We start from the raw sequence: 26627 nt of genomic DNA on the forward strand, positions 1-26627 counted from the left end.
TTTTTTTGGTGTCGCTCTATCCTGTCTATAAATGCCACCTCCTCCGAAGCTTCAACTCCCTTTCCTCCTCCTGTTCTCTCTTGCTTAGGTTTACGGAGGTTCTGCTGCTCTATGCTTTAATTGCCTCCCTCCCCTGCTTCTGTTGATCTTAGCTGCGCACTGAAAACCAAGTTCCTGCTGCAGTTCCACTATTTCTTGTGGAAAGATTCCTCGCTTTTGGCTGGTTTCTTCCTGTTGGTGACTCTATTTACCTTCTCTCTGTTCCAAGATCTGAGCTTTATGAACCGAGGCTTCTTCTTCCTTTTCCGCCATTCACATGCAGCGTCTTTATCTGTCGGTGTTTCTGATTGATGCTGCCTATCCGAAGTGAAATCGTCCCTTCGTAGTTCATGCTAAATTCCACTCTTCAGCGCATGAGCTACCTTGCACAATCCTTCTCTGTGGTCCTTCTTTACTGGTTCTATGTCTTCCATGAGTTTTGTTCTGAGAGCTGAGCACAATCTACTTGATTCAGCTGCAACTCCACCAAAATACAATATTTCTTGAAGCACCACATTTAAATCTTGTGAATCAACTAAAAAGGTATCCTTTTTCCTGCCAAAATTCAAGTTTTGATGGCTTCTCCCGGTGGGACTTCCTCCGCATCCAGTCTGCTCCACGGCTCTGGTTCCGACGAAGGTCTGCAGGCTGTGATTGACGAGAAGAAGCGGAAGCGACTGATATCGAACCGCGAGTCTGCGCGGCGGTCGAGGCTGCGCAAGCAGAAGCACTTGGATGATCTGGTGGCACAGGCGAACCAGCTGAGGAAGGAGAACAGCCAGGGCTTCGCAATCTTGAAGCTCGTTACACAGCACTGTGCTGCTGTGGAGGCCGAGAATTCTGTGCTGAGGGCTCAGATGATGGAGCTGAGCGGTAGGCTGCAATCCCTCGATGACAGACTCCACAACCTGAATGGAAACAACGGCAGCAATCACCTTGTGTGTGATGGTCCTCAGTTCACTGACAACATCGTCAGTCTATGGAACTTCAACTATATGAATCAGCCTATCATGGCTTCAGCAGAGGACATGCTTTACTTCTGAGAGAGATGTAGCCATTGAACCTGTTAGAAGAAACCTGACCATTGCAGGTCACACTTATGAGTCCTAAAACCATGAAGGTTGTATAGATAGTTTTATCATCTACTTTTTTGTCTCTCTCAGCAACAAACGCAGAAACAAAGACTGCTATAATCTTGAAGATATAGTAATTGTAGTAACGATGGTGATGATGATGGTTTCCGCGTAGGAAGAGAGGGTGTGGAATTGAGTACTAATAGAAATGGTTGTGGTAATAATACTTGTAATGGTAACAGGAGAGAGCGTATGGAAAAGAAGAGCAATAGTTTTCCTACCCCATGATGTTTCCGCCCGAGCCTACCTACCTTGTGATTGGAAGCAGTCCATGGGTCCCAACATCAGCCAACAAAGAAAGTAATTGAGCCGGCCCAAGGAGGGCCACGGCCTATTATTGGATGGGTTTCATATCTTTAGGGTTTCCTCCCTCGATATAAAGGAGGCGGGCGTCGGGGTCGCTCTAGGGTTTGCGCGTGGGTCTCTTCCTCTGCCCTCATTTCAGCGATGGGGAGGCGTAAGTTGCTCGATGTTTTCTCGATGTGTCGTACGGTAGTTCGATCGATGTGGTAATTATAGCTGGTTAGAAGGATTTCTAGGTTTTGTTTATTTCAGCGATGTGGAGGCGTAAGTTGCTCGATCTCTGCCTCGCTTTTCTCGATGTGTCGGTGGGTGGTAGTTCGATCGATGTGACAATTATCGCTGTTTAGAAGGATTTCCAAGTTTTGTTTGATGCGATGGTTGAATGGGTTTGTTTTGTCATGAATCGTTTTTTTCCCCATTTTTTGAGCGAGATTCGACGGTTCTTCCAGCTTCTTCCGCGTTCTTCAGTTTGCGTGCGGTGGAATTGAGCGGATCTATGCTTGATTTTGTTGCTTCTGAGTGATCTATGAAGACAAAAATAAGCCGAAACTAGCGGTGTAGTTTCTCTTGTTGAAACGATGACATGTACTATCCATTGTTTCATCAATTGGGATCCTCATTGATCTACTGCAGACGGTATGTGTTAGGCATTGCAGAAATGTAGGAGACTTTAATAGGGCCATACTTGAAGGGAACATATGAGGATTAAATGTATGTATGGTGGTCAGGGTTGTTTCTATGAGCCGCATGCTTGTGAATCACATTATGCCAAGGAAATGAGGGTACTTGGATCACCATAGTTACATTTATCATTTTCGAACTTTGGTTTGGAATACTTTATAAGCACCTTGCTATGTGTGTTGCAATGACTTGTAGAGTAGCTTCTTTTTTCGATGGTACAGAAAGGTGTCCGTAGGCTAATTGTCCATTCTTTTAACAAATGGGCTTCCGAAGTCCCTGTTAGAGAAAGAAGAATCTCAGTAAAGCAGGTTCCCAAAAATGAGAAAAGGCTGATCTTATCTCCTTTCATAATTAAGTAAACAATCAACAACTGCCTTCATTTATTTAAACGTGTAATAGAGGTTTCTTGAAATTTACAAGTTATTGCAATTGAAGTACAGAAGGATTTTCCTCTGCAGTAAGTTTCTTGCTTGTTCTTAATGTTGTCAAGGACTGATACATCGTTCTCAACTTGCATATTTGTGTCCTGATGGCTGGATCCTTCTTTAGCCTAAAAACCAAGGCCTTAACAAGAAGAGGTGAAAGAGTGAAGATGGAATTGCACTTGTAAACAAATGTTAACCAGTATCAGTTAGTCAAACACTCTCCTTCAAGCTCATACTTGGTATTGCATACCCATCTGTGTTTATTTTTATACTTGTTATGGGTGGAGGGTCTACTCATAACGAGAGGTTTAAAGAGGGGAGCTGAGGCTCCTGAAAGTCAACCTCTCATTTAAATAGTATTGAGCTGTGGTTAACAGAATTATGCCTATGATAAGCCTCATTTGGTTAGCTTTTTAGATGTAATACTATATGTTTTATCCAAGATTAGAATTTCTTCTCAGTTAGAGATTGTCATCCTAGTTATTGGAATTTTTGCACGTTGTAAGTCTATATATATTAAAAATGAAGAATCCAGTAGACTTTGCATCCGGATAAAACAATCTTGAGATCATAGATTTTGGCATCTCATGATCATATTTTTGATCCTTTTCTAAATTTTCCTCAGAGCGATATGTAATCATTGATGAATTTTTTTGACTTAGTTGGTAGGGTTTGGATGAGGATTTGATTTGACTATTCCTTATGCAGGACCTGCGAGATGTTACCGCCAGATTAAAAACAAGCCATACCCCAAATCACGGTACTGCCGTGGTGTTCCAGATCCTAAGATTAGGATCTATGATGTTGGAATGAAGAAGAAAGGAGTGGATGAGTTTCCCTTCTGTGTTCACCTGGTGAGTTGGGAAAAGGAGAATGTTTCTAGTGAGGCTCTTGAGGCCGCTCGTATTGCATGCAACAAGTACATGACAAAGTTTGCTGGAAAGGATGCTTTCCACCTACGGGTGAGAGTGCACCCGTTCCATGTCTTACGTATCAACAAGATGCTTTCTTGTGCTGGAGCTGATAGGCTCCAGACTGGAATGCGTGGGGCTTTTGGAAAGCCTCAAGGGACATGTGCTAGGGTGAGCATTGGTCAGGTCCTTCTCTCTGTTCGCTGCAAGGATAGTAATAGCAACAATGCTCAAGAAGCCCTACGTCGTGCCAAGTTCAAGTTTCCTGGCCGTCAAAAGATAATCATCAGTGGAAAGTGGTGAGCATTAGAAAACAACACTTAATACTAGAGTCAACTTGTTAATGCATTCAATCTTACAATTCAGTATTCATTTTGTTTCTCTAATAAGAAATTAGTCTTGTACCTCTTGGTTAACTGATGCTAAAGAGCATAATATTTGGGCTATCATGTGATCATTTGATATTTGTCTCCTATTTGCTTAAATAGGTTCTTATTCAAATTAATTTTCAGGGGCTTCACTAAGTTTAGCCGGGCTGACTATTTGAAGTGGAAGAGTGAGAACAGAATCATCCCAGATGGTGTAAATGCAAAGGTATGTGCATGACCTTTATACGATGTCTGTTTCATTTTATTTGAGTCTCACTATGCATACCATAATATGTTACTTGTCTGGTGCATGTACCTCACTAGTGTATAGATGAATAGATTGGGTGGACGAAACCATTTGACACTTACAGGCTTTTTTAGCAAAATTTTTTTTCTTAGCATCTTATAAGGGCTAATGGGGGGAGGGAGAATGGAAAGGATGGTACACCCAATTTACATTGGGTAGGGTGCTAATCCATGCTATTCATATAACCATGATTGCTTTTCCATTTTAGTTAGACATTTGTATATGGATGAAGTGCATCAACGTGAACTTTTATCCTGTCACAACATTGGAGTACCTTAAATTTACTAGTACCACCTACTCCATGCTATTTCTGGTAGTGAATTGAAGTCATGGATCTAGAAGTACCGTGATGTCAACTCTGTCACAACTTTTGAGCACCTTAAATATGCTAGTGCTAACTATTCGTGTCATCTGTGGTAGTGAATCCATGAGGTAAACTATATTTGCTTTTCTTATTTATATATGTTTGTATATAGAAAAAGGAAAGTCTTCACCCTCAGGTCAGTGATTTTTTGACCTTGTGTATGTTTTTGGGGTTTTGGTATCGGCAAACCAATCTTTGATACTCCAACTTTTTTTTTCCCTCTCCTGATGTGTTTTTACCAAGGAAATTGTCATTAAAAGGAATCAGCATGTTAGTGCTTACCCTACTGCATTAATAAGTCTTTTTAGCATTATCCTTCTATGTCGAGGTTCTACAATGGTAGAGAAGAAACATTCTCACTCTGTTGTCCATCAATAATAGTCTGATATCTTTCGTTGTGCAGTTGCTTGGGTGCCATGGTCCAGTCGCTGATCGCCGACCTGGAAGGGCTTTCTTGCCAGCCCCCATGGCAGAATCTTCTTAGAATTGGTCACTGGTGGATGATGATGATTCAATAGCTTTCTGTTCGAAAGGACGACTATATATCATTTTCTGTTTGGTTTTGCAGCAAATTTAGCTTCTTTCTGTTTTAAGAACTATATCATTGCCTCTCTAATTTTGCTGCTCGTTAGTTTTGGATGTCAATTCTCAGTCATGTTATGACACCTTTATCTTACAATTCAACGTGATCCATTCCTTTTTCTTAATTGTTTGTGTTCATGAGAACCCCCTTTCTGGATATGTTTTCTTTACAGCATCTCTCTACAGATTTGTAGAGACGATGATGTCTGGTTGTTGAAGTTGCTCCTATTTCCCACACTCTAATTTACCTCGTATCTTAACTCTTAGTTCTTGTACCGTCGCACATAAGAGTATATAATTATAAACAGGTACTGATTCTATCTATGATGGACGATGACAAGACTTTTCTTCATTGATTAGATGATTGACGTTAGATTAACTTGGCGATTACGGCTACGTGCTGCGGAGACATCCAGTAACTGGGAATTAACCATATACGAACCAATGCGCCAAATACTTGTGATCCGCTTTTATGCACGGTAGATCGATTTGGAACGCGAGTCGCTTAATTACCGTTCTATCATCTATCATCCTGCGGGAACTCTATGGGTGTTTCGGTAATTTGATCCGCTCATTTAATTTCGAACCCGCTTCCCTGCCGTTCCTCAAACCGCGCGGTTAAATCCACGTGGACACCAAATAAGTCAGACGGCGTCATCTCCTCGTCGTGGCTCCGAAACGGTGAATCTCTACTGGCCGTCCGATAGCTGCGCGTAGAAACTCCGCTAGCCGTCCGATTCCCCTGACTGAGACCTATATATTTAGGCCTTGTCTCCTCTCCGTTTGCCGGTGCTTTCCGTTTCTGTTCCAGCGAGAGAAACGAGGAAACGAACGGGAGAATTAGAAAGGCAAGCAAAAGTTTCTATTCGTTCGTAGATCGTTCTATTCTCGTTTCTAATTTCTTTTCTTTGAGAAATCGAAATATTTTTGGTTCTGAGATCAATTTTCTGCTTCTTTACGTAAGATGATGTTATAAGAATTTTCTTCTTGATGAATATTTTGTTGCACGATGGAGCGTTGTTGTTGGAATCCGTTCGTGTTTTAGTCCTGATGAACTTTTATGGTCGGCTGTGGATCTGATTTGATGGTTATGGATCGGTGTTTGGGTTGAATGATTCAGGTGACGATGTCAGAAGTTGGTGATTTGAAGAAGATCAACGAGAAGATTCACGAGTACCAAGGGTCTTCGTCGTCGTCAGATTCAGATGATGAGAAGCCCTCGTTTCAGAACTCAAGGAAGAAACGACTGTTTGGAAGGAAGGATACTGTGCATACCGTCCTTGGAGGAGGAAAATGTATGTTTTCATCGAATTTGCTGGTTATTCCATTCATCAATTTTGTTTTGTTGGGTATGATATTATATGTGTTTTCATTATTCTACTTGCGAATAGATGATGTGATCTGGAATTGCTACATTCTTGTGTAACTGTGTTTACTCTTGAATACGTCTAATGTGGCTTTGACATTTTCCAATTGATTGTTAGCAGACGGCGGATTTGATGCCAGGTGTTGGAAGCAATGAGAGAAGAATGACGTAGGTCATTTTAGGTTTGAATCATGAGTTGCAATATGTTTGATGCCCTTTATCCCTTGCTTTTCTGGTTCTTCTCAGAAATCATCATCATAATTTTGGTGCCTAAGTTTAGAACACAATTAGATTATTCGGAGTTTATCTTGATCTTGCATTAATCTCAACTGTCGGGGACTGGTTGTTTTTTGGATCGACTATCTTAAAAGGGTTTAGGAGTCCCTTCCGTTCATCCTCTGTTTTCATTTTTTGTTCGCTCTCACCCTTATCCTATATTCTGATGTTTCTATTGCTTTCTTTTATGGAAAGAGACTCACTCTAAATCATCATGTTCAACATTTTTTCTGTTCTTGCCGGATAACTGGAGGATGAGATCTTAGCACAATAGAAAAGAAGGGTTTCCCTCACAAAGAAAGAAATTTTATTAAAATGAGAAGGATGGACTGAAGGATTGTGAACAAATGGATTGAAGTGTTTATTAGCAGCAATATAGTCAGAAGGGAGACATAAATTTTGGAGCTTCGAGACTTCAATTTTTTTTATTTACTGTTTCATGGATCCAAAGGATCAATCTGGAATTAGCAATCTAGTTTATCCTACAGCATTTAGATAAGCCAATGGTAGACTGGCCTTTATACAGCCATCTGAAAGGGCTTCTTTTAGTGTTGTATTTGTCATACCTGGCCAGCATCCTGTCTTGTATTAGCTCATATGAGCATTGCGTTATTAACTTCATGTCATATTCTTATTTCTTATTGAATCATTTACAAAGACATTTTGGTTTATATAATTATGATATTTGAAAAAAGAATCATATCTACCTAATGCCTAGTTGAATAGAACTTTAGGAAGCTCTTCTTCTTTGAAATATTATTTTGTACTTGGTATTTTATTTGTATCCTTTAATCTTTTGTCAGACCTAATAATCCCTCTTGGGCTACTCACTTTTGCTATTAGTTTTTACTTTCTGTACTTTGGTCTTTAATTTGTTTTAATGGTTCAAAATTGGTAGTGTTACATCAAGAAAAAAAAATAAAGGACATAACAAAAATGTCTTCTTTTTCTTGATTTAATCATGCATAAATCACTGGTAACTTTTTCTTTATTATGTAGTAATTTTACAGCTCTTTGAATTTTATATAAATCACTGAATTACCCTAATATTCTTACATATTGAAACTTTTGCAACAACACAAGCAACTTTATTATGCTGAACAATGTTGTTGTAAGTTCAATAGATATCATCAATACTCCTGCTTTTACCATCTTTTAAGATCTCTCATTTTCCTTTATATTTGGGTTAGCAGAAAACACATAGAACACTATTTAATAAGTTTCTTTTGATTTTAGCTGCTGATATCATACTGTGGAGAAATAAACAACTGTCAGGAAGCATACTTACTGGAGTCACTGTTATCTGGCTTCTCTTTGTATGGATGGGCTATCATTTGCTGACATTTATCTGCCACTTTCTTATACTTGTACTAGCAGTGTCTTTCCTCTGGTCCAACGGTGCATCATTTGTCAACAGGTAACAGTATGGTTTTGCTGAAAACTTGTTATACATTGGCTTTTACAGTGAGTGTTCTACATACATGTTTTTGCCACTCGAGTTGATTTGCTCATGCATAGTCTCTTATGCAGATGAGTCTATGTGGACACGTAATTTAACAATTAGCTGCATTATGGCATGAGATATTCATTAACACTAACCTTGAATCTAGTCGCTCTAATGCCACTCTGAATTCTCAGCAGTTACATTAGCATGAGTTTTTGTATATATGAGATACATATTTTTGAATTTTTTGAGTTTTATACTTCCTCTGTTCAAGATAAAAAAAAAGCCTATAACTATATGATAAGGTTTATATTTGTTAATTTTCATTGGTTAGCCCATCATTAATGTGACTGCTTGACATTCTGCAATTTTTTAAATTCTGGATTACGTAACTAATTCATCATATCCAGGTCCCCGCCCAAATTTCCTGAGGTTGTCTTGCCTGAGGACTTATTTATAACTATAGCTCAATCAGTAAGATATGAAATTAATGAGGCTTTGGCAACTTTCTATTATGTTGCTTGTGGAAAGGATCTGAAGAGGTTTTTGATGGTAGGATTTTAATGCCTCCTTTTCGTTTGTCTTTTTTTTTTCTGATGCATTCTATGCTCAAGATGTTAACAAGTAAGTCGAATATGCAGGTAATTGCAGGCTTGTGGATTCTTTCTGTAATTGGCAGCTGGTTCAGTTTCTTGACACTCTTCTACATAGGTGACTTAATTTTTTTCATCTCTTGCTTCCATCTTTTTTTTATTAAATGACAATTCAACTTGGATCCATTGACTTGAGAATAAATGGGTTTCCACTTCTTTATATTATTGATATGTAATGGTGTACTGCCTCATTATTATGTATTAATGGGAGGCAGGGTTCTTCAAATGTGATAGTTTGATTGTAAGCATTTATATGTTATCTCAGGTCACACTTGAGATGCTTATTACTTAGGAATTTTCTTTCTTCTGAGATAATAAAAGATACACTGGCAGTGCCATAAGCTTCCTATAAGTTAGGGAGACATCTGATAGTTAGGATTAAATATACATGTCTGCCAGATTATTGGTGCAGCCCAAATGCCTATAATTAAATATACATCCGATAGAATAGCCCAAATGCCTATACTCTTGGGTCTGAATTTGTCAATAACCTCAGGATTTGTTTAGAAAATCAAAAGAACAGCAGAATAGATCTGATCTACCCAGGTCTCGACCTGGGTAGATTCCACCAGAAAAAGAAGAAATGAATAGATGAAATAGAGAATGAAGTAACAAAATTATGAGAAGAGACTGGCTTTGTTCAGTTCATTTCTCAACAAAACAACATATGGAAACTTCTTCCAGAGTAGACTCATATACTAGAGGGAAAGGAGGGTTCTGCAAGCGATGGATGCAGCCATTTGCATATCTGAGACTCCTTTAGGAGGTGACTAAATCCAAATTTAGTACTATACATCGAGTAAAATTATTTGTTCTCAAGACACTAGCTAAGTTATACTGAAACATTAATAGGTAGATTAAACAAACATAGAGCACATTATGCACCCTTTATTGGTCCTTTAGCTCTGGAGTGTTTGTCAGCCGATACACCACATCACAGTAGTTGCGTAATCAAATGTTTGTACAGAATATATTTAATTTATCTTAAATCATGATGTTCTGATTTAAAGGAGCATAATCAAAGTATTATACGATCAAAGTATCTCTCATAGATGCATCATTTTTTAATTCTTTTCCAATACATGGATGTTGTGATTGAGCAGAGACGAGATACATATAGGCTTGTCATTTAGAGCCTCGGATTATGTTTTCTGTTGCAGGTTTTTTGATTCTGTACACCGGACCAGTATTCTATGAGAACTATGAGGATCATGTTGACACTGCTGCTGAGAAGGCAATCCATGCAATCAACAAGCAGTATGCAGTGCTGGATGCAAAGGTTCTTCAGAAAATTCCATATGGTACTTTTGCTAATAAAAAGCAGCACTGAGACAGAAATTTCTCTTTTATCTCATATGTTTCATTGCTAGTCTTTCACTGGACATCTAAATTACACCATAGACAGACACAGTAGAGTACCAGTTTTGATAAATGGATGGCCACAGTGATCCTGCTAGCAGATTTATACTGTTCCGAAGCATATATAGCAGCAGTTCAATCTATTGCTATTCTGTATCTAGATAACTTGATTATGCATCTGACTCACATTTTTGCCGTCATCAATTTTTCTTACATTCTATAGCAAGATTGGGCATGCACATAATTTTTGTGTGGAAGTAGAAACCCAACAGATGTAGCATGAAGAATTATTTGGCACCAAAAGGAACTGCTTTTTTCTGAAATGCATGAAATCTAATAGCACAACATGATGGAAAATTTATGCATCGACATTATTTGCTTTATGAATGACAGCAATGAACCGTGCCCCACAATGAATCTCAAATAGCCTGCCTGTAGTTAACAAAAATCATATGCCAAACAATGAGAGCCCCAGATATATTAGAGTAGAAAGTAGAACTAAGTTCCTTAGGAGTAGACTCTGGGACATACCAATTTCAGACCTAATTAGCAGCCTGTTTTGCTTCCCAAGTATATTTAGGGGACTTCACACAAGTATCAAACTCATACAATAAGATGGTCTTGAGTGACATTGTTTGTATTCTAGAGACAACCTCCCTCTTGAATCACATTCAATGACTATATCTGCTTCCTTTTACAGCAGAAATTACCTGGTCTGTAGTCATTATAATTAGCTTCCTCAATTATTATTATTATGGAACAAATTGGAATCTAGCTGACAACAACCGACCTTGAAATAAATCCCAAAACAAGCTTTCTATTATTATGTTTAGGCATCAAAATTTCGAAACACTTGTGTCCCATAGCATCCATCATCCATCCAATGGAAGAAGCATCATTAATCCGTATTCGTTTAGCCCTTCGCCTCCTCCTACGTTCACACTTGCAAACATATCCAACACTAGTTTGAAGGATCAAAGTTATGATGGGGATCCAAACATCTGCTCCAGAAGCATCACAATAGCCATTGCGAATGAGGTGTCAAAGCCTGGCTGCACGATCAGGCGGAAGACGTCGAGGCCAAAGGTGATGATGCCTTTGGCAGGCTCCTTCCTCTTGATCTCCATCAATTGCCGCCTCTTATCATCGACGACGGCACAGCACCGCTGCAAGTAGGAGCCTTGGATCTCGTAGGCATGGCAAGGCTTGGCACCTGAGACACATGGAGTGACATGTGCCAGTGCCCCGTGGTGGAGGAGGCTCACATGCCTCTTGGCCGCGAACCGTGGATTAGCTGCCTCCTCTCCCTCGTAGATCAGCCACTGGTCTTTTAGGCTCAGTTTCTGCATCACAACAGTAGGTAGCTGATCGACTCAGGCACAAGCCTTTTAATCCTGACTTAGAACAACTTCGATGAGATGAACAGCATTCGATCAGCTAAATTTTGATGAATCATTAGATTCTTTCAACATTAGGGCAATCGATGCAGATATGACCGATTGACAAAGAGAATTCATAATTTTTGCCTTTCATTTTTTGTCTTCGATTTCAAATATTTGAGTCGATTCCTTTGGAAAAGGAAAAGAAAATAGAGATACAAACAAAATCGTCTCATCTGTACGCCGAAGAGTGAGTAAAGTAATACACTGTGCAATTGGGAAAATCCATGTTTTCGGAATACCTTTCTCCGAATGGTAAGGAGCGGTTTGCCGGCGGCGTCCATGAGGAGGACCTCCGCCTTGCTACCCGAGGCGTAGTTGTCGACCCGGAACACCAAGTTCCCCTTCGCATCGAACACAGCGAACCCGTTCCCGTTGAAGAGGAGCGACCTCCGCCACACGGTCAGCACCGCGGCGGGCCTCACCCCCCCGCCCCCGGTGCACGCTGCTGCTGCTGCTGCTGCGGCGGCGCTGGGGTGTACTTTCGCCATCGCCTCCGGGAGTCGCTCGCCGATCGCCAGCAGCCGGTGAGTGGCGGGAGACGTCGAGTTCGAGGGTTGCCGATTTATAGTCTCGGTGGTGCCGGCAATGTCAGAGTCACGCGCAAACCAAGAGTTTTCAACCCCAGCGTCATGCGCCCGTCGGCATACCTGCATCTCCATTGGACAGGCACCTTGCTGCCTCCAATCATTCACAGACAGGTGTTGCTCGACGCGAACCCATATATGATCGCTTAAGACGGAGTCTGCAGTACGTACATACGGGCGAATTCAATGTTCCACTTTTATGGGATAATAAGATTGGAGGATTAGTGGTGGGGTCAGGACTACGAAGGTAGATCAAATTCGTGGCTATAAGGATGCCACGTGGCGAAAAGATAGCGACAGGTTGTGGTCTGAGTTGGTGTATTTTTCTTGGCCACCTAAATAATTATATCGTCTCATCCTATAATATAATTTTACATGTAAATATTATTTGGGACAATGATGTATTCGATTCATTAATTTTAGATCGAGATACTTAGTTTGATAATTATCGATCATTATTGATAAGATTGTATTCTGAACGTTCGACGTACTGAATTATGAAATTAATTTTATTTGGAGTTCCAACTAAGAAGACGAGTGAGCTCTCTAAGTGATGTTGAAAAATGAAGTTATGATATGTTTGATGAAAATCTCTTTGAAACGTAAGTTAGTAACATTATCAAATAATAAAATAAGATTTAGAGGATTTAAAGAGCTCCGAGTGATATTACATACCTAAGAGCTTTGATATCGTCGATGGTGAAAAGATTATTTTTTTATAAGATTATTAGATGTCAAATAGTTTGAATCACTGTTCGTTATAATTGCATCGACGTGTTGACCACTTAGCGGGCATATCAGACTAGAAGGTCAATCAAGTGGGTATTAGGTTAGTGATGATACGAAGTGTAGCTATGTATATGTATATACATATATCATGATTTGAATAATGTGACATTTGGGACATTAATTAATAGTCACAATTGGAATATTAGAAAGAAAATGCAGTGTAGTAAAGAGGAAGAGAGAAATGGATACGAAACTGGTGGCAGAGTTGGGTCTGCGTGGCATTTTCACCCTGCAACTGTCAGCAGTGCAAGGACATGTTCTACCCACTGCAAACAATCACACATGAAGCTTAACGAGTCAGATATTTGTTTATGGTGAGCTCATTCGAGACTACGTGCAGTGACGTGCTCTCTTCTTTCGATAGAGACTTGATGGCGATTGAATACTAGTGATTGGAGACCAATGAAAGCAAGCATTCATGCATGGTGGGTGAGTGTAGAAACATTCCCCCTTGGAGTGCTAACATTTTCTCATCCAGAGAGAGATGACGATGAAGAATAGTGGTGTTTAGACACCAAAGAAAACAACCAAAGAAGACAGCCATTTATGAATGGTGGGTGTGAGGTTGATGGTTAGGATCATCTGGTGCATCGAGATCTTTTGCGGAAGCGAAAGCATTTCCGGAGCTTTGATCTTATTTATATCTATCATATCCTTATAAGTCAATCTTAATCCTATCATAAATCATTTTCTCGAACCCCTATCTCTCCCTCCTCCGAAAGATATAACCTGATTTTCGAAAGCTGTTGACAGTAAGTGCAAACCAAGGTTCAACTGAAATGAATGTTCTCTAGGATCCCATCTAAGAATGTTCAGGAGCTTGATCCCATTGGGTCGATTGACATATTCAAACATATCCCCAAAAATTTTGTTGGATTCCAAAATGAATGAAAAGAGTGGATATTCGAATCGTCCAATTCCACCAAGATATAGATCTGCAGTTACTTCCTAATTTCATGAACATGGAACACCTAATACAAATTGTTATTTCACTTGGTATGTAATTCCAAAGTGACAAATATGCAACCATGAAAACATGATTATATTTACAAAAGTGATGAAGATAATATGAGTTGTAATACCTAAGCAAAAGTTCCACAACATTCATCTGGTTTACTATCTATCGTCTTCGATGAGATCCTAATTAAAACGATGGCGAAGCCATATACTTGGAAGACATCAAAGGGAACAAGATCCTATCGCAAAATGATCGCAGCATTCCTCAAAGCCAGATACCGTTGGACGTACTCGTTAGGAAGCGATCGAACACGCTTGAACACATCTGGATTTGCATACCGTAGCTTCGTCCTTGGATCAGTGTATGGTGCCTGCAAGCCAAAAATCCAGAACAGTTTCTTCACCGTGTTAATTAAGCTTATTTAAATAAAAATGTGTTGTCTGTGCTGATGAAACATCGAGGCCGGCATGAAAGACTAGCAAACTCTTGAGGTGGGTGGTACACGAAACAAAAGCAAAATGCAACAATGCAGCAGGAGACGGGAAAACCAATCAGCTACATGAATCTTTGAGGGATACTAATAGCAACAGAAAAGAGAGTGATTCATCATCATGGCAGCAAATTGGACTTTATTTCCTTGTGCCAAATACGGTATCTTGAATACAGTTTAAGCATAGTAGAAAAGAATACCACAAGGTCAGCATCAGACTGGTCAGCTAACTTCTTACATCCACAAAATCCTTACCAATTACTAAAATAGTATAAAATGACCAAGCATTATAATCCTTTTTTATGTTTGTTCAACTAATACTGTTTTTTTTTCAACATAAATGATAGAAAAAACCGAGTCCCCAAAATGAATTTAATCGAATTGAGGATATACAAGCTTTCAATACAGAAAAATCTCTTAAGACCCAAGCAATATGGATAAACAAAAAAAAAAAACAACTAAAAGAAGAGTTTAAACATTTATCTTTAGATGAGCACTAAATTCTCCATTTTCTGACAGTATATCTAAATCAAACCATAAGGCTTCAATGAAAATTTGAAGCCGGATAGCAAGTCAATTCTTGATGAGGAAAAAAAAAAAGGCTATGAGATGAACATAACAAAAAGATAATTAAAGGAATCAACCAAGATCTATGTGGACTCAACCCACAAGTATCAGACATCGCCTTACCAGCTGAATCAACAGCAGACAGAACAAATGGGAGGAGGTAAAATTCAAGAAGATATTAGAACAACTCTTTGGGTTATTGTGGAAAGAATGTATAGAAATCCACATAGGATATCACCTTGATAGTTAGGGACATATGGAGACTGTGAGGCATGCTTCCAGTGATCATGGACCAAAAAGAAAACAGAGCAGAGCGAGCAGCAGGAAGCTGGCACAACAAAATACTCTGCAGAGAGCTGTTATAAAGCCATTGATACAGGCTGATAATTGGAGACAGAAGAAATGTGACCAGTAATGCATGAGATGAGAAGAATTAAAGGCAGAAGGGAAAACCTCAGAGAGTAATGAAGTAAAAAAAAGGTATTATACGTGGAGGAAGGGACCAACTTTCAAGAGAAAGAGGACAAAAAAAAGTAATGGGAAAACAACTCACCCCACAACTCGAGGACCAGCTCAAAAAGCCAAACCACATGGATTTCAGGGATTACCTAGAGGTGAAGTCCAGTTTTGTATTTTTTCAATATACACAATGAAGATTTATACTTACTCGAAAAGCCTTAGAAGAGACCCATATCAAGTGTCATCCAATTATAATTATTGTCAGGGACATCATACATGATCAAGGGTTCAGCAGCAATCTGGCCAATATTTTGTTACACAACCAGCACTTGCTGATTGAGCTATGTCAGCAACTAAAGAATGATGATAGTTTCTTTAACTGATGTTTCTAGACAGCTTTATAAGTTATATATGACGATCAGCAATTATTTTTACCATTATCATTTTAACACAACAAAAAGATCTACATCAATATGCATAGGTCTATAAGACAACAGATATGGTACCAAGGCAACCACTAACTGATTTTTACCCCCCAGAAACACCTTCATATACAAAAGTTAAGAGTTGCAGAAATAAGAATGTTGAGATGGATGTACGGTATTATTAGAAATGATAGAACAAGAAATCTGTATATTCATGGACAGTTTAGATGTTCCAATCAAGAAGAAGTGACAGGAAACCATTGATAATATGAACATGTCCTTAGGAGTTTGATGCCTCAGTTAGATGAAGTGAATAGATTGTGACCAATGTGGAGCAAGGCCTATGAAGTTGCTCCTGGTTTGATTGGTAATATTGCACTCAGCATAGCTAAATGGTGGAAACACATGCATAAAGACCATCTCAGATAGCTAAGAAATTATGGGGTTTTTTATTATTGCTGCCATTGTCGTCTGCATTTTCATGCACAATAAATACATTCACATTGAGGGTAAAAAATAATCTGATATAGACCAGATATAAAAAACTATATCATCCACTATAATTCAGAAATTCTGCATACAGAGAGACTATATGCTATAACTTTTTACCAATTTTCTATATACACTGTATATGGTTTTCTCGTCTTGGGTTTTTCAACTTCTTAACCAAGAAATACAATTGGTAGGTTTGATATAGTCTGTTTATCACGGCACATTGATAATGTAATATGTATATATACAAGGAAAGGAAGAAAAAAAAGATAATCATCCCAAATCATATGTATTGTGATAAAGTCTGTTCTAGTATAGAAAAGTGCATTTAAATGTATGTAAAATAGATCAGAGTGCTAGAAAATTGCTTTTTGGTGTGTTCACAAGAATTCTGTCATTGCAAATCCAGTAATTAGCATGTGTAAAATTGCAGAGGTAGTTAAGACACAATAATCTACAGCAATAACACACTAGTTAAATCATTAGCTTTACTGGTAACCACGAAAGACATACATGTAATCCAGTGAGTGCATGAACAAAATTTTTGAGCATTTAGAAGGCCAGAATTTCATGGTTCAGAAAATACAGTACCTAACAAAGGAAATCCATAGGCAAGTAGGTAGATGGATGACTAAAAGAACTATTTTTTCTGGAAGTATATAAAAAAAGCATTTACCTCAAAGCCTGTCATGTCACAATATTTCTTTGATGGATACAAGGATGGAGGTGACTCGATATTTAGATCTGGAATGAGAAAATGATTGTTAATGTTGAAAAAGCCATTGTTACGTAAGAAAAAAAAAAATGAATGTTAGAGGTATGTGAATGCACAGATTTAAAACTAAGCATCCCCATTTTCAATTCTACATGAGGCATTTAAAATTCTCAAAATTTTTAAATAAAGAACTGTCCACAATCTGAAGAAAGTCTCAAAAGTTTTTTTTTTTTTCTTCCCGATGAAATCTTAACCAGAGTATACCACAAGATCGCCTTTTCTTGCTGCCATGGGGTCAACTTGTGAACAAGGTAAACCCGATGGAGTGGGAACCAAAAAACAGGAGGGTACCGCATTGGGCAGAAGACGATCCAAAAAGCGAAGGCTCACCCTTCAAAGCGCAGCGTGAGATAGGCGACATGTAGCTTGCTTCCAAACCGGCCTGGCCCGGCCACAAAAAATCAATAGATCTTTGCCGGTGCTGACTTGGATCTCAGGTGACAGAATAAGGCGGCCAGAAGCAGCAAGTAATTGTGGTCGAAGCTTGGCTCTAGCCGATAGGCTAGCAGTAAGCTTGGCTACAGCGAAGCACTATCGCATATATTTCCATTTAGAAGTCTCCCATATAAATTCAAGTCGCCCATATTTCCCCATTCCTTCTCCCTAGCTTTCAAACCTTCTTTTCTGTATCTCGCAAATAAGATATTGAGTTTCTAAGAACCCTTATTATGCATGTCTCGTGGATCGATGTTCCACATATATACTCGATTTTCATTCTGTAGGAGACCAACTTTTTAAAATTACTGCCTACGGAAGAGCAATTTGCTCTAACCAAACCCACTCAATCAAGTAAATCAACAAAAGGACAACGATGAAGACTTCCCTTCCTTTTTTCTACGATCTAGTTATCAACAGTAATATCTAATTGGGCATAACATCAGATAAAAGGAAACTCTTAGTGGACAAGGAGGAAAAGGAAAAGGGAGAAGATCTAACAGTTGGGTTCGTGGGCAGGTAGGGAGGCGTAGTTCTCGGCTTGGAGAATCTGCTTGAGGTGCTTCCAGTGGCGGCCTCTCGACTGTCCCTTCGGATACTTGTCTGACATCTGCACCCGCTTGAATGGCAGAGCCGCCGGCAACACCATCTCTGAGCCCACCACCTCCGCCTCCATCCTTGTTGCCAAACTGCCGCTAAAGAATCTGGCAGATCTTAGAGGAAAAGAAAGAAGAAACGAAATCACCAACAAACCGAGCCCCACATTAGGTATCACATACATCTCGAAATCAAGAAGGAAAAGGAGAAGCGGAGAGGGAGGAAGAGGCGAACCAACTATCGGCGTCGAAGGCGATTGGAGCTGCGGAGGAGAAAAGGTGGGAAGCCGCGGCCGAGAACGGGAGGAGACGAAGCCCTGGAAGAATGAACGGGAAGCGGGTACGGGTAGATAAAACGAGGCCGTCGGGCTTATATAGGAGTCCAGTTGCGGTTGATTCGAACCCGATCCAACTCATGATCGGATCCATCAGATCCGACCCGAAATCCGACAACCTTGATCCAGGTCTGATCCATTGAACGGGTCGGATCTAATTGCAAAGTTCGATCGAAGAGTACAACTAGTCGTTCTGGAATAAAACTCCTCAAATTTTGACTTTGTCCAATACAATTCCTAAAGTCAAAATGGTTGACCTTCGTTTTCGTCTTCTTCCATCCTCGAAATCTAGAACTCGGTTTCATCACAAGGCACCAAAGAGCAGTGCGAAAAGGCGCATTGTTGTTCTGCCATATCTCTCCAAGAGGATTGTTGTTCTTCAGTTCACACTCTACGATCTCCACCTGTCCTCCCAATGGAGGCCGAGCCGAGGCGAGTTCTCCCCGGCGTACATGCATCCTCGAGCTTTCTCTTTTGTAGTAACCGGGAACTACGTCGCCTGAGCACGGTTCCGTCGCTCGTAAGGGGAGCAGGGGACGCTGACGAAGGACCGGGGACAGGCGACAGGGGAGCAGCTTCGGCTTCAGAAATGACGTTGCCTTCCTCCTCGACTCCGGCAAGAGTGATATCCGATTCAAAAGAGAGATCTAATGCCATGAATCCCGAAGGGGCGACTTCCTCCCGGCGATGGAGGACCACAAAAGAGATGTCATCCATGGTGATCATAGGCGCGGCAGACGGAGTCTGGGTCGAGGGAAGTTATTGATGCAATATGAAACTGTGGGAAGTAATGGAAAGGCCCATTGCTCCATGAACTCTTATTTCTTGGTTGGAAAGACTTGGCTGTTGTCTTCAATAACTATGCTTAGCTTACCAAAAGTAAGCACATCATTCTGAAAGAACAATGGAGGAGTCATCAATGTCCTTTTGGCTTCTTGAGGTAACCACACAGGGGACCAAGTGTTAGGGAGCAATGCCAACACTTTTCTTTGGAACTTCGATGGTCATAAAAGCCATCACACAATTAACGATGTTTATGTTTCCTTGATTCTTTCATCTGAGTAAATATGCATCTTTTTTAGTGTGTCATCTTCTTTGTAAGTCCAAATTTACTGTCATGTGGATGATGAAGAATGACTTGGAGAATGGTGGATAGCCATTTCCTTCCTAAGAAGTTGAAGTGTGGAGGAAGTGTATTGATTTTGAGTGATCAATCTACTAAATTCGAGTGAGTTTTTGCCTTTGAGAAGCAAAGAAGAAGAAGTGTTCATGTCTGAAGCTTTACATTAGAACGAACCATGCAGCAGTGAGTCTCATCCTGTTGTTGTGAGACTGATCTCAGCTGCTACAGTTGCTGATTCAAGAGAGCCCAACAGGTTTCAGACATGAGGCAGTCACCACCACCAGCATGAGGCCCAGCGTCGCGCTTTCCAAGCAAAAGTGATGCCTAGAGTTCATCCCAAGAAGAAGGATGACTCAGAATTCTGCAGTGGGTTAGGCTTTGCCCACCCAACTGCTTGCAGACTTCCCACGTGCCACAAGTCAGTGGCTCCTTGTTCCTTCTCCTCCCCTCTGATTCCATAATTGACATCAGATCCACCTCAAAAGGATCACCAAATCTCTGCAGTATTAATACTTGGCCATAGTTGTGAATCCCATGGCTTCTGGTTTGGCTGTCCCATCTGTCACCTGCCAACCCCCTTAAATGGTGTCTCTTCAGTTTAGTTTGATGGCACCTTCAAACCTCTGCAGCCTCTTCATGATGCCCACCTCATCCGGCTTCTTTCTTTGATTGTTTGTGTAGATTATCCAAAACCTACAAGGTGATCCAATTCTTACATGCACATCTCACATGTTCTTGCTGAGGAATCCATGAGAGTACAAAGAGGTTTACATGTGAGTTTGGCTGCATGTTACTTTTCTTCTCTCTTTTTTCTGTGCTGTGGATTGGCTTGAGCATGAAGCATCTTTTCACCACCCTGTCAAAGACTGAGACACTGTCAACAGTCTCTTCACCTCTCCTCTATTTTTCCCAAAGATTTAAACGCTTTGCTGGGAGTGAACTGTTCCTCACCATGATTGTAGTACCTGTGAGCACCAAAATGGTCCTCAGAGCTGGGGGAAAAAGACAACACAAAGGGGTCTTTACTTGCTTTCACCCATGGCTTCTCCCTTGCCATATATGGGTGGGGAAATCATGACCCCACCATAGCATTCTGAGCCAGACGAGCCAGGGAGCTGTTGCTGTGAAGGGGGGCCGTTACTAATCCTGAGAGGAAAGCCTGTGGTGGTGCAGGACATTAGGTGAAGTGATGTCAAGAGAAGTCAGTGTTGGCTTGGCCTCTTTCCATGGAGGCACTCAGTGTTCCACTGGGGAAATCTTTGGGTGGCCTCTCTTTAACCTTTGGAAACCAAGAGTTGCAGAGGAGAAAAAGAGTGTCACAGTTGCCAGTCACCATTCATGGCTATTCATGATAGAATGACCAGCTACAGCCTTCAAAAACTTTGGCCTTCACTTCTCCCCCACACCACCTGCACAAGAGTAAGTTGTCTCATGCTGATATTGCAGAAAAGAGAGAGTGACATTGCCATTCTCTTCTTGTATGTTCTTCATCAACTTGGAGCAATGTTGTTTGGAGACATGGCCAATAGAAATCTGTTGTGAGCAATCTTCTGGGGGAATGAAACTTCTGCTCTCTCTATCTTCTGGGCAACTTTGTCCACAGCTTAGGAACTAACAAGTTAATTGGAGCTGTAACCTGCTTCAACTTGTCATGCTTGATAGAGTTTCCATTTTAATGTCTCTAGTCCAATCTCTCATGAAATGGTAGCAATAATTCATCTGCTCCAATGCTTTTACTTCTTGTTTATGTAGCAAGTTTGAGGAGGCAGAGATGACTTCCTCCAACAAAAGATTTGGTACATTGCTTGTGAGTTGAATGAAGGCTGTTCCAAGCAGGCAAAAGAGGACACTGTGCTTGAGAATTTCCACATGATGTGCCCCATTGTCATCATGTCTCACATCAATGGGAGAAAGCTTCCAAAAGAGCCTCTCACAGAGAAAGGGAACTGAATTGGACTTAAAGCATAAAGAAAGACAAACCTGGCAACAGTTGACCAGGAAAACAAGGAACAACTTGGTTTGAGCTTGATTGGAGCAGCAAATATTAAAGCAATCATAAGATTCTTTCTGCATCACATATGAGAACACATTTGCAGGTTTCATGGAGTTCTAAACCATGACTTTCACTACTTTTCGCAACTGAGAATATATACTGTTCTATACTAAGAACATATGATGATCATACTAAGGGACTATGGCAAAGGTCATATGATGGAGGGTTCTTCAAGGTCTCAACAGCAATAGCTTCACAAAACTTCCCCTCTCTCACATTTTGTCGTTCTATGTAACTTTACTGTTACCCTCTTCCTACGTTGCACCAACACCTAGGAAGTCAATGAAGGGTATCCTTATCTTCTCCCTTCCATGAGCAGTTTCTCCTTGGGGCCAAGCATTGCTCATGTGGAAGGCCACTGTGTCACTTGCTGAAGCCTCAGAAGTGGAATAAGGGTAATCGGCCTGATCAACTCCGGGAAGCAACTCCATGGGGGCAACACTAAGTTTCCCGTAGCATCCATTCTTTGCTGGAAGCACACTCTCATGTAAACCTGCAGGTAAAGCAAGCAAGAGATAAGAGAACTATCAAACACTTGGTCTCGTAGGCAATGTAAGAAGACAGCTTTCGACAAGGAATACCATTGTAGATGGCATAGGGATGTAGCCGTCGGGTTGGGCTGGTGGATATGTTGAGGAGGTGAGGCAAAGCTCTGCTGGTGAAGGAATTGAGGGAGAGGTCCGTGCAGGTGGAAGCAGACTCGTCTCTGATGCTGGTGATGGTGGACTCACCACTGCAAGCATTGATGCTGGCGATCACCTCCATCCTCCTAGGGAGGGCCTGAGTTGAGGGAGGATGGAGGGAGGGAAGAGTGGATGCCTTCCTCCTCCTATAAGCGTTGGACTGCTCCCTGTGCTTCCTGGCCATGATCACATGCCAATGATTCTTGACTGCATTGTCTGTCCTACCAGGGAAGAGCCTGGCAATCAGTGCCCATTTGTTGCCATAAAGCCTATGGGCAGCCAAAAGCCTCTCCTCTTCTTCCTCACTGAAGGCGCTCCTGTTGATCCTTGGGTCCAACTGGTTGAACCACCTCAGCCTGCAGCTCTTCCCTGTCCACAAATGTTAAAACCCAGAAACAAGATAAGGCAGAGGAACTGCACATACATCAGCAAAAGTAGACAACATTTTCTCCCTGTTGATGCATGCAAGTAGATAACCAAAAGTTCTTTCCAGGATAAACAAGGAAAACAAAATGCCTAGTCTTTGTTCATATTTGTGTATGAGGGTGGATGAGAACCTGATCTTCCATCTAGTTTCTCAGCAATCAGGTTCCAGTTTTGGGGGCCATATTGGGAGACAAGCTCCTTGAGCCTGGCATCCTCAGCTGGCCTCCAATGACCCCTAACACAGAGCTTCTGCTGCTGGCCACTCTCATGTGTAGTATCATCACCACCTTCATCTTCCTCATAATGCTCTTTCACCCCTGCCAGACACTGAAACCCCAAAGCTTGTTCACCACTCATGCATTCCCTCTCTCCTGAGGAAGAGCTCATGTTCCCCAGAAATGAAGGTGGTGGTGGTGGTGTAAACAACCCCATGTCACCTATGAAGGTCAAAGATGACTGAATGAGAGCTACAACAAATTGAAAGACAAAGCAAAAAAGAGTGTAATGAGCTAATACCAATACTCAAGGGAAGTGTGAGGGGATCAAAGCCTTTAGAACAGGATGGATAACTGCAAACACTCATCTAAGAAATGAACTTAAAAGATTGGCAAAGAAAGGGACAGATAACTAGCCTTTGGTACAAGAGAACAACATGACTCTCTCTCTCTCTCTCTCTCTCTCTCTCTATGCTTTCCCTTAGTCTCAGACTGATAACACTCGGGCTGTGAGCACCGGGGGTCGCAAAGCACAGTGTTCAAAAGGGAACCACTCGTGTGGGTTGGGAGTCCGAGTCCCTTACCATTCTCCTTTATATTGGAGCTGCTCTCTGTCCCTCCAAGCCTGGGCAAAAGCACCAGAACTCTCTTGTCCATTAGCTCCCTCCCTGTTTTATCAACCCCAGAAAGAAAAGAAAAGAAAAGACAGAGGACAGAAACATAAAGGTAAAGGAAAAGAAATTGAAACACATCAGTAGAGGCAGTAGTACAATTGCTAGTTGGCCATCTCATTTTTTTGTTACAACTTTATTTACAGGGGTATGTATTCCTTTTCTCACTCTTGTCCTCTAGTGTGCCTCATCACAACCTTTCTTTCTTCATGTTCATCACACATATATTTGCTTTCAGAATCATGATAACATTGTGACTCTCTCTCATGGTCATTGACATCACTACTACTGCCCATAGAGTTCATGCAAAGTATGAAGCTTAATGTTTGTATAAGGCCATAAAGCTGCTAAAACTGCTGATTTGATCAAACATTTATCTGGAGCTGCATTAATCAATCAGCATTATCATTCAGCTTTCTTGTTTTCTACCTGTAAACATTCAGCTCCTTGTTCTGCAACATAAGAAAACAAGCTCTGATGTTGGTAGGCCCATATTAGCCTAATATATTCCAATTGCCTTGCCATCATAAACCAGTTGAACACTAATCAAATGCAACATATTGGACTGCTTCAATCACATCATTATATTGGGTCAAATGCAGAGTATCAGTAAGAGAGTACTTCAATGGAATTGCCATACTTAGCTTTCTCTTAGCTGTGGAAATGCAGAGTACTTCAATGGAATTGCCATATTTAGCTTTCTCTTAGCTCAGAGAGAGAGAGAGAGAGAGAGAGAGACAGGTTAAGGAAACTAATGACCAAGCTTTGCACACCATGATGCTGAGCACCATCACATGAGGAACTAACAGAGCTCAGAAGCCATTGCTGTGATTCATCTTATATCATGTCAATTTAGGTAGGCACTCATCAGTCATCCCCTGCCGTGGCTAGGCGCATGATGGCAGCCACCACATTTGGCCTCTACTGGAGCAGTTGCAGGTGGGCAGGGAGACAGCAGAGCGAACTGCTTCCCTTCTCCCCTTCACCGACCCACCCACCCGTCCCATTTCCCACATCTTTTTTTGTTCCTCGCTCTCTCTCTCTCTCTCTCTCTCTCTCTCTCTCTCTTTCTCCTCCAATCCTTTTCAGTGTTACAGCCCACCACAAAGGTATTAATATTCTCCTCTCCTTTTGCTCCTTTGACAGCCTTCAGGATCTTTTGAAGGGGCGCACAGCCATGGCTGGAAATCTTCGGTGCAGGGAAATGATGGGCAGAGGACGGCCGCTACGGGCAGCTTTAATTTGGAGGTACGCTCAGAGGCATGTGTGGGGCGCGGCGGCAACCCGTAACGCTCCGGTCGCGTCGTAACGGGGACGCATTCGGCGACTCCCTCTCTCTCTCCGGCATCTACAGCTCGCTTTTATCGCCTTTTCCCGGAAAACGTTATCGCCGTTTCGTTATGGCTGGTTGGACGCTTCCGAAACCGTTTTATGCTTCATGCGTCTGTTGCGTTACGTGCGACAGGGAGGTGGTGACACGTGCAACGGCGCCGTTGTTGCGTCGACCAGGACACGCGTACGGTCACTTTTTTTTAGAGAAATAAAATATTGTAGCTGGATTTTGATTCCTAACAAACCATTCAAATTGTATTGGGCCTAATTGGGCCGTGCGGCCCAAATTCCCATCATAGCCCTTGGCAGACAACATCGGATGGATGGATAAGTCATTCGCTCGAAGCCCAATCTCGGGTGGATTCGGCCTTCCTCTTTTGCAGCCGGTCCACAGACTACCCAATCGACAATCGCCACGTCAATTCGATCAATAAGTCAATGACTCGGGATTTGATCCGATCAGCATCTGCTGTGGTGCTAATAACTATACCCCGGACGACTAATCTCGTCGACGTCGCTCGATTGGACAGTCCTCGAAGTCGAATGGAAGCACAGGAATGCAGTAATGGCCATTGCTAAGGAAACTCTAGTCAGGGATCTCATCTCATCTCGTCACCCCCGAGCTATCTTTATCCGGTCTGCTCCACCCACACGCTCAGGGCCCAAAACCCTAGACGCCCCCTCCCCAAAGTACAGAGATCGCCTTCCGAGCAGAGGGAGAGAGGAGAGAGAGAGAGAGAGAGAGAGAGAGAGAGAGGCAACTGTGTGGACACAGTAACTCACAGGACATGACGAGGGTAGCTGCCGAGAGACACCGACCAAGAGCCCGTCGGCTAGGCTTTTGGGGCACATGCACAAGGAAGCGGGTTGGCTTTAGAGATCGGTGCAGCTTGGACCCTTTTGCGGCACTGCACCAAGCTTTGCCCTCCTCGTTCGGTCCCATCCTCGCCTGCTCACTGTTGCTTGCTCACAAAAAGCCACGGGAAGCAGACTCACCTGTGTTCATCACAGGAGTTTCTTTATTAACGTCTTGTACTTGCACAATATACAATTGCCTTCCTTTTGTCATGTCCGGCACCACCTTTGCCGGGGAATCCAAAACAAAAGTATGGCGGTAGATGTTTATGAATCACCAGCTTCAGCTGATAACGTGATTCCATCATGTGTTGCCTTCCGAACAGTGTCGTGCATTAGCAGCTTATAATCAAATCGACCGACAGCGGCTCTTCGGCTCAAAGAACGCAGCAAGTTCCAACCATCAGCAAAGTACTGCTTGTCTGCACAATTATGATGTTGAATGCCATTTGTTAACATTAGAACTACATCAAAAGCAAAAGGGCAGAAAAAGGTTCTTTGTATCTGGTTTGACTGCCAGTAGCTTTAAGAATAGTTTAAAGGAGCTCCATGATCACTTAGGGTGGACAATGAACATGCAGTTCAGAGATCTGGTCTGAAGAGCCTTGTAACCTAATTAAGAAATACTCTGGTCGATAGAAGCAGCGGAAAACCTTGGAAGACACAGACTGAGGTGACACCAAACAGTGTGGCACATGGAGGGCCCTTTTG

At 41.5% G+C, this 26627-nt stretch overlaps 6 protein-coding genes across 9 annotated transcripts; 3 read left to right on the forward strand and 3 right to left on the reverse strand.

Annotated features, from left to right (window-relative positions):
• Positions 1-614: 614 nt before the first annotated feature.
• Positions 615-1082, forward strand: LOC135677450 (bZIP transcription factor 11-like). Its single transcript, XM_065189810.1, has one exon. It carries the CDS (start codon positions 615-617, stop codon positions 1080-1082), a length of 468 nt encoding a protein of 155 aa, XP_065045882.1.
• Positions 1083-1480: 398 nt separating this feature from the next.
• Positions 1481-5238, forward strand: LOC103987933 (large ribosomal subunit protein uL16). Of its 3 annotated transcripts, none has more exons than XM_009406404.3 (4): positions 1481-1629; positions 3290-3791; positions 4005-4086; positions 4935-5238. In XM_009406404.3, the coding sequence occupies exons 1-4, from the start codon at positions 1620-1622 to the stop codon at positions 5013-5015; spliced, it is 675 nt and encodes a 224-aa protein (XP_009404679.2). In that variant the 5' UTR covers positions 1481-1619; the 3' UTR covers positions 5016-5238. The 3 variants fall into 3 exon arrangements, with proteins under 3 accessions (XP_009404679.2, XP_065043547.1, XP_065043546.1); XM_065187475.1 differs by lacking the exon at positions 1481-1629 and adding an exon at positions 1715-1739; XM_065187474.1 differs by lacking the exon at positions 1481-1629 and adding an exon at positions 2756-2786.
• A 642-nt stretch (positions 5239-5880) lies between these two features.
• LOC103987934 (reticulon-like protein B1) lies at positions 5881-10367 on the forward strand. The gene is made up of 6 exons (XM_009406405.3): positions 5881-5961; positions 6234-6408; positions 7992-8172; positions 8610-8751; positions 8841-8910; positions 10013-10367. The coding sequence occupies exons 2-6, from the start codon at positions 6240-6242 to the stop codon at positions 10180-10182; spliced, it is 732 nt and encodes a 243-aa protein (XP_009404680.2). The 5' UTR covers positions 5881-5961; positions 6234-6239; the 3' UTR covers positions 10183-10367.
• A 635-nt stretch (positions 10368-11002) lies between these two features.
• On the reverse strand, positions 11003-12327 carry LOC135676366 (protein LURP-one-related 8-like). The gene is made up of 2 exons (XM_065187476.1): positions 11893-12327; positions 11003-11554 (listed from the first exon to the last, which is right to left on the reverse strand). The coding sequence occupies exons 1-2, from the start codon at positions 12310-12312 to the stop codon at positions 11192-11194; spliced, it is 783 nt and encodes a 260-aa protein (XP_065043548.1). The 5' UTR covers positions 12313-12327; the 3' UTR covers positions 11003-11191.
• A 1664-nt stretch (positions 12328-13991) lies between these two features.
• On the reverse strand, positions 13992-18565 carry LOC135583917 (protein EIN6 ENHANCER-like). Of its 2 annotated transcripts, none has more exons than XM_065187477.1 (4): positions 18459-18565; positions 18129-18331; positions 17094-17161; positions 13992-14354 (listed from the first exon to the last, which is right to left on the reverse strand). In XM_065187477.1, exons 2-4 carry the CDS (start codon positions 18301-18303, stop codon positions 14223-14225), a joined length of 375 nt encoding a protein of 124 aa, XP_065043549.1. In that variant the 5' UTR covers positions 18304-18331; positions 18459-18565; the 3' UTR covers positions 13992-14222. The 2 variants fall into 2 exon arrangements, with proteins under 2 accessions (XP_065043549.1, XP_065043550.1); XM_065187478.1 differs by having other exon boundaries at positions 18129-18340; positions 18459-18563.
• Positions 18566-21752: 3187 nt separating this feature from the next.
• On the reverse strand, positions 21753-23257 carry LOC135676367 (transcription factor CSA-like). Its single transcript, XM_065187479.1, has 3 exons — positions 22975-23257; positions 22316-22786; positions 21753-22227 (listed from the first exon to the last, which is right to left on the reverse strand). Exons 1-3 carry the CDS (start codon positions 23228-23230, stop codon positions 21989-21991), a joined length of 966 nt encoding a protein of 321 aa, XP_065043551.1. The 5' UTR covers positions 23231-23257; the 3' UTR covers positions 21753-21988.
• Between the last annotated feature and the right edge of the window lie 3370 nt (positions 23258-26627).

The sequence above is a fragment of the Musa acuminata genome, chromosome BXJ1-6, assembly GCF_036884655.1.
Source record: "Musa acuminata AAA Group cultivar baxijiao chromosome BXJ1-6, Cavendish_Baxijiao_AAA, whole genome shotgun sequence".
In the NCBI taxonomy this organism is placed as follows: domain Eukaryota; kingdom Viridiplantae; phylum Streptophyta; class Magnoliopsida; order Zingiberales; family Musaceae; genus Musa; species Musa acuminata.

What these genes read in the sequence shown, in the direction of transcription:
- LOC135677450 (XM_065189810.1), top strand. Translation starts at nt 615, where the DNA reads ATGGCTTCTCCCGGTGGGACTTCCTCCGCATCCAGTCTGCTCCACGGC.
- LOC103987933 (XM_065187474.1), top strand. An exon ending in ATAATCATCAGTGGAAAGTG is followed by an intron (nt 3,792 to 4,004) that starts GTGAGCATTAGA and finishes ATTAATTTTCAG; the next exon opens with GGGCTTCACTAAGTTTAGCC. An exon ending in CAGATGGTGTAAATGCAAAG is followed by an intron (nt 4,087 to 4,934) that starts GTATGTGCATGA and finishes TTCGTTGTGCAG; the next exon opens with TTGCTTGGGTGCCATGGTCC.
- LOC103987934 (XM_009406405.3), top strand. Translation starts at nt 6,240, where the DNA reads ATGTCAGAAGTTGGTGATTTGAAGAAGATCAACGAGAAGATTCACGAG. An exon ending in CGTCCTTGGAGGAGGAAAAT is followed by an intron (nt 6,409 to 7,991) that starts GTATGTTTTCAT and finishes TTTTGATTTTAG; the next exon opens with CTGCTGATATCATACTGTGG. An exon ending in CTTGACACTCTTCTACATAG is followed by an intron (nt 8,911 to 10,012) that starts GTGACTTAATTT and finishes TTTCTGTTGCAG; the next exon opens with GTTTTTTGATTCTGTACACC.
- LOC135676366 (XM_065187476.1), bottom strand. Translation starts at nt 12,312, where the DNA reads ATGGAGATGCAGGTATGCCGACGGGCGCATGACGCTGGGGTTGAAAAC. An exon ending in TCCTTACCATTCGGAGAAAG is followed by an intron (nt 11,555 to 11,892) that starts GTATTCCGAAAA and finishes GTTGTGATGCAG; the next exon opens with AAACTGAGCCTAAAAGACCA.
- LOC135583917 (XM_065187477.1), bottom strand. Translation starts at nt 18,303, where the DNA reads ATGGAGGCGGAGGTGGTGGGCTCAGAGATGGTGTTGCCGGCGGCTCTG. An exon ending in ACCTGCCCACGAACCCAACT is followed by an intron (nt 17,162 to 18,128) that starts GTTAGATCTTCT and finishes TTCTCATTCCAG; the next exon opens with ATCTAAATATCGAGTCACCT. An exon ending in GTGACATGACAGGCTTTGAG is followed by an intron (nt 14,355 to 17,093) that starts GTAAATGCTTTT and finishes TTTGGCTTGCAG; the next exon opens with GCACCATACACTGATCCAAG.
- LOC135676367 (XM_065187479.1), bottom strand. Translation starts at nt 23,230, where the DNA reads ATGAGCTCTTCCTCAGGAGAGAGGGAATGCATGAGTGGTGAACAAGCT. An exon ending in GAAACTAGATGGAAGATCAG is followed by an intron (nt 22,787 to 22,974) that starts GTTCTCATCCAC and finishes ATTTGTGGACAG; the next exon opens with GGAAGAGCTGCAGGCTGAGG. An exon ending in TCCCTATGCCATCTACAATG is followed by an intron (nt 22,228 to 22,315) that starts GTATTCCTTGTC and finishes CTTTACCTGCAG; the next exon opens with GTTTACATGAGAGTGTGCTT.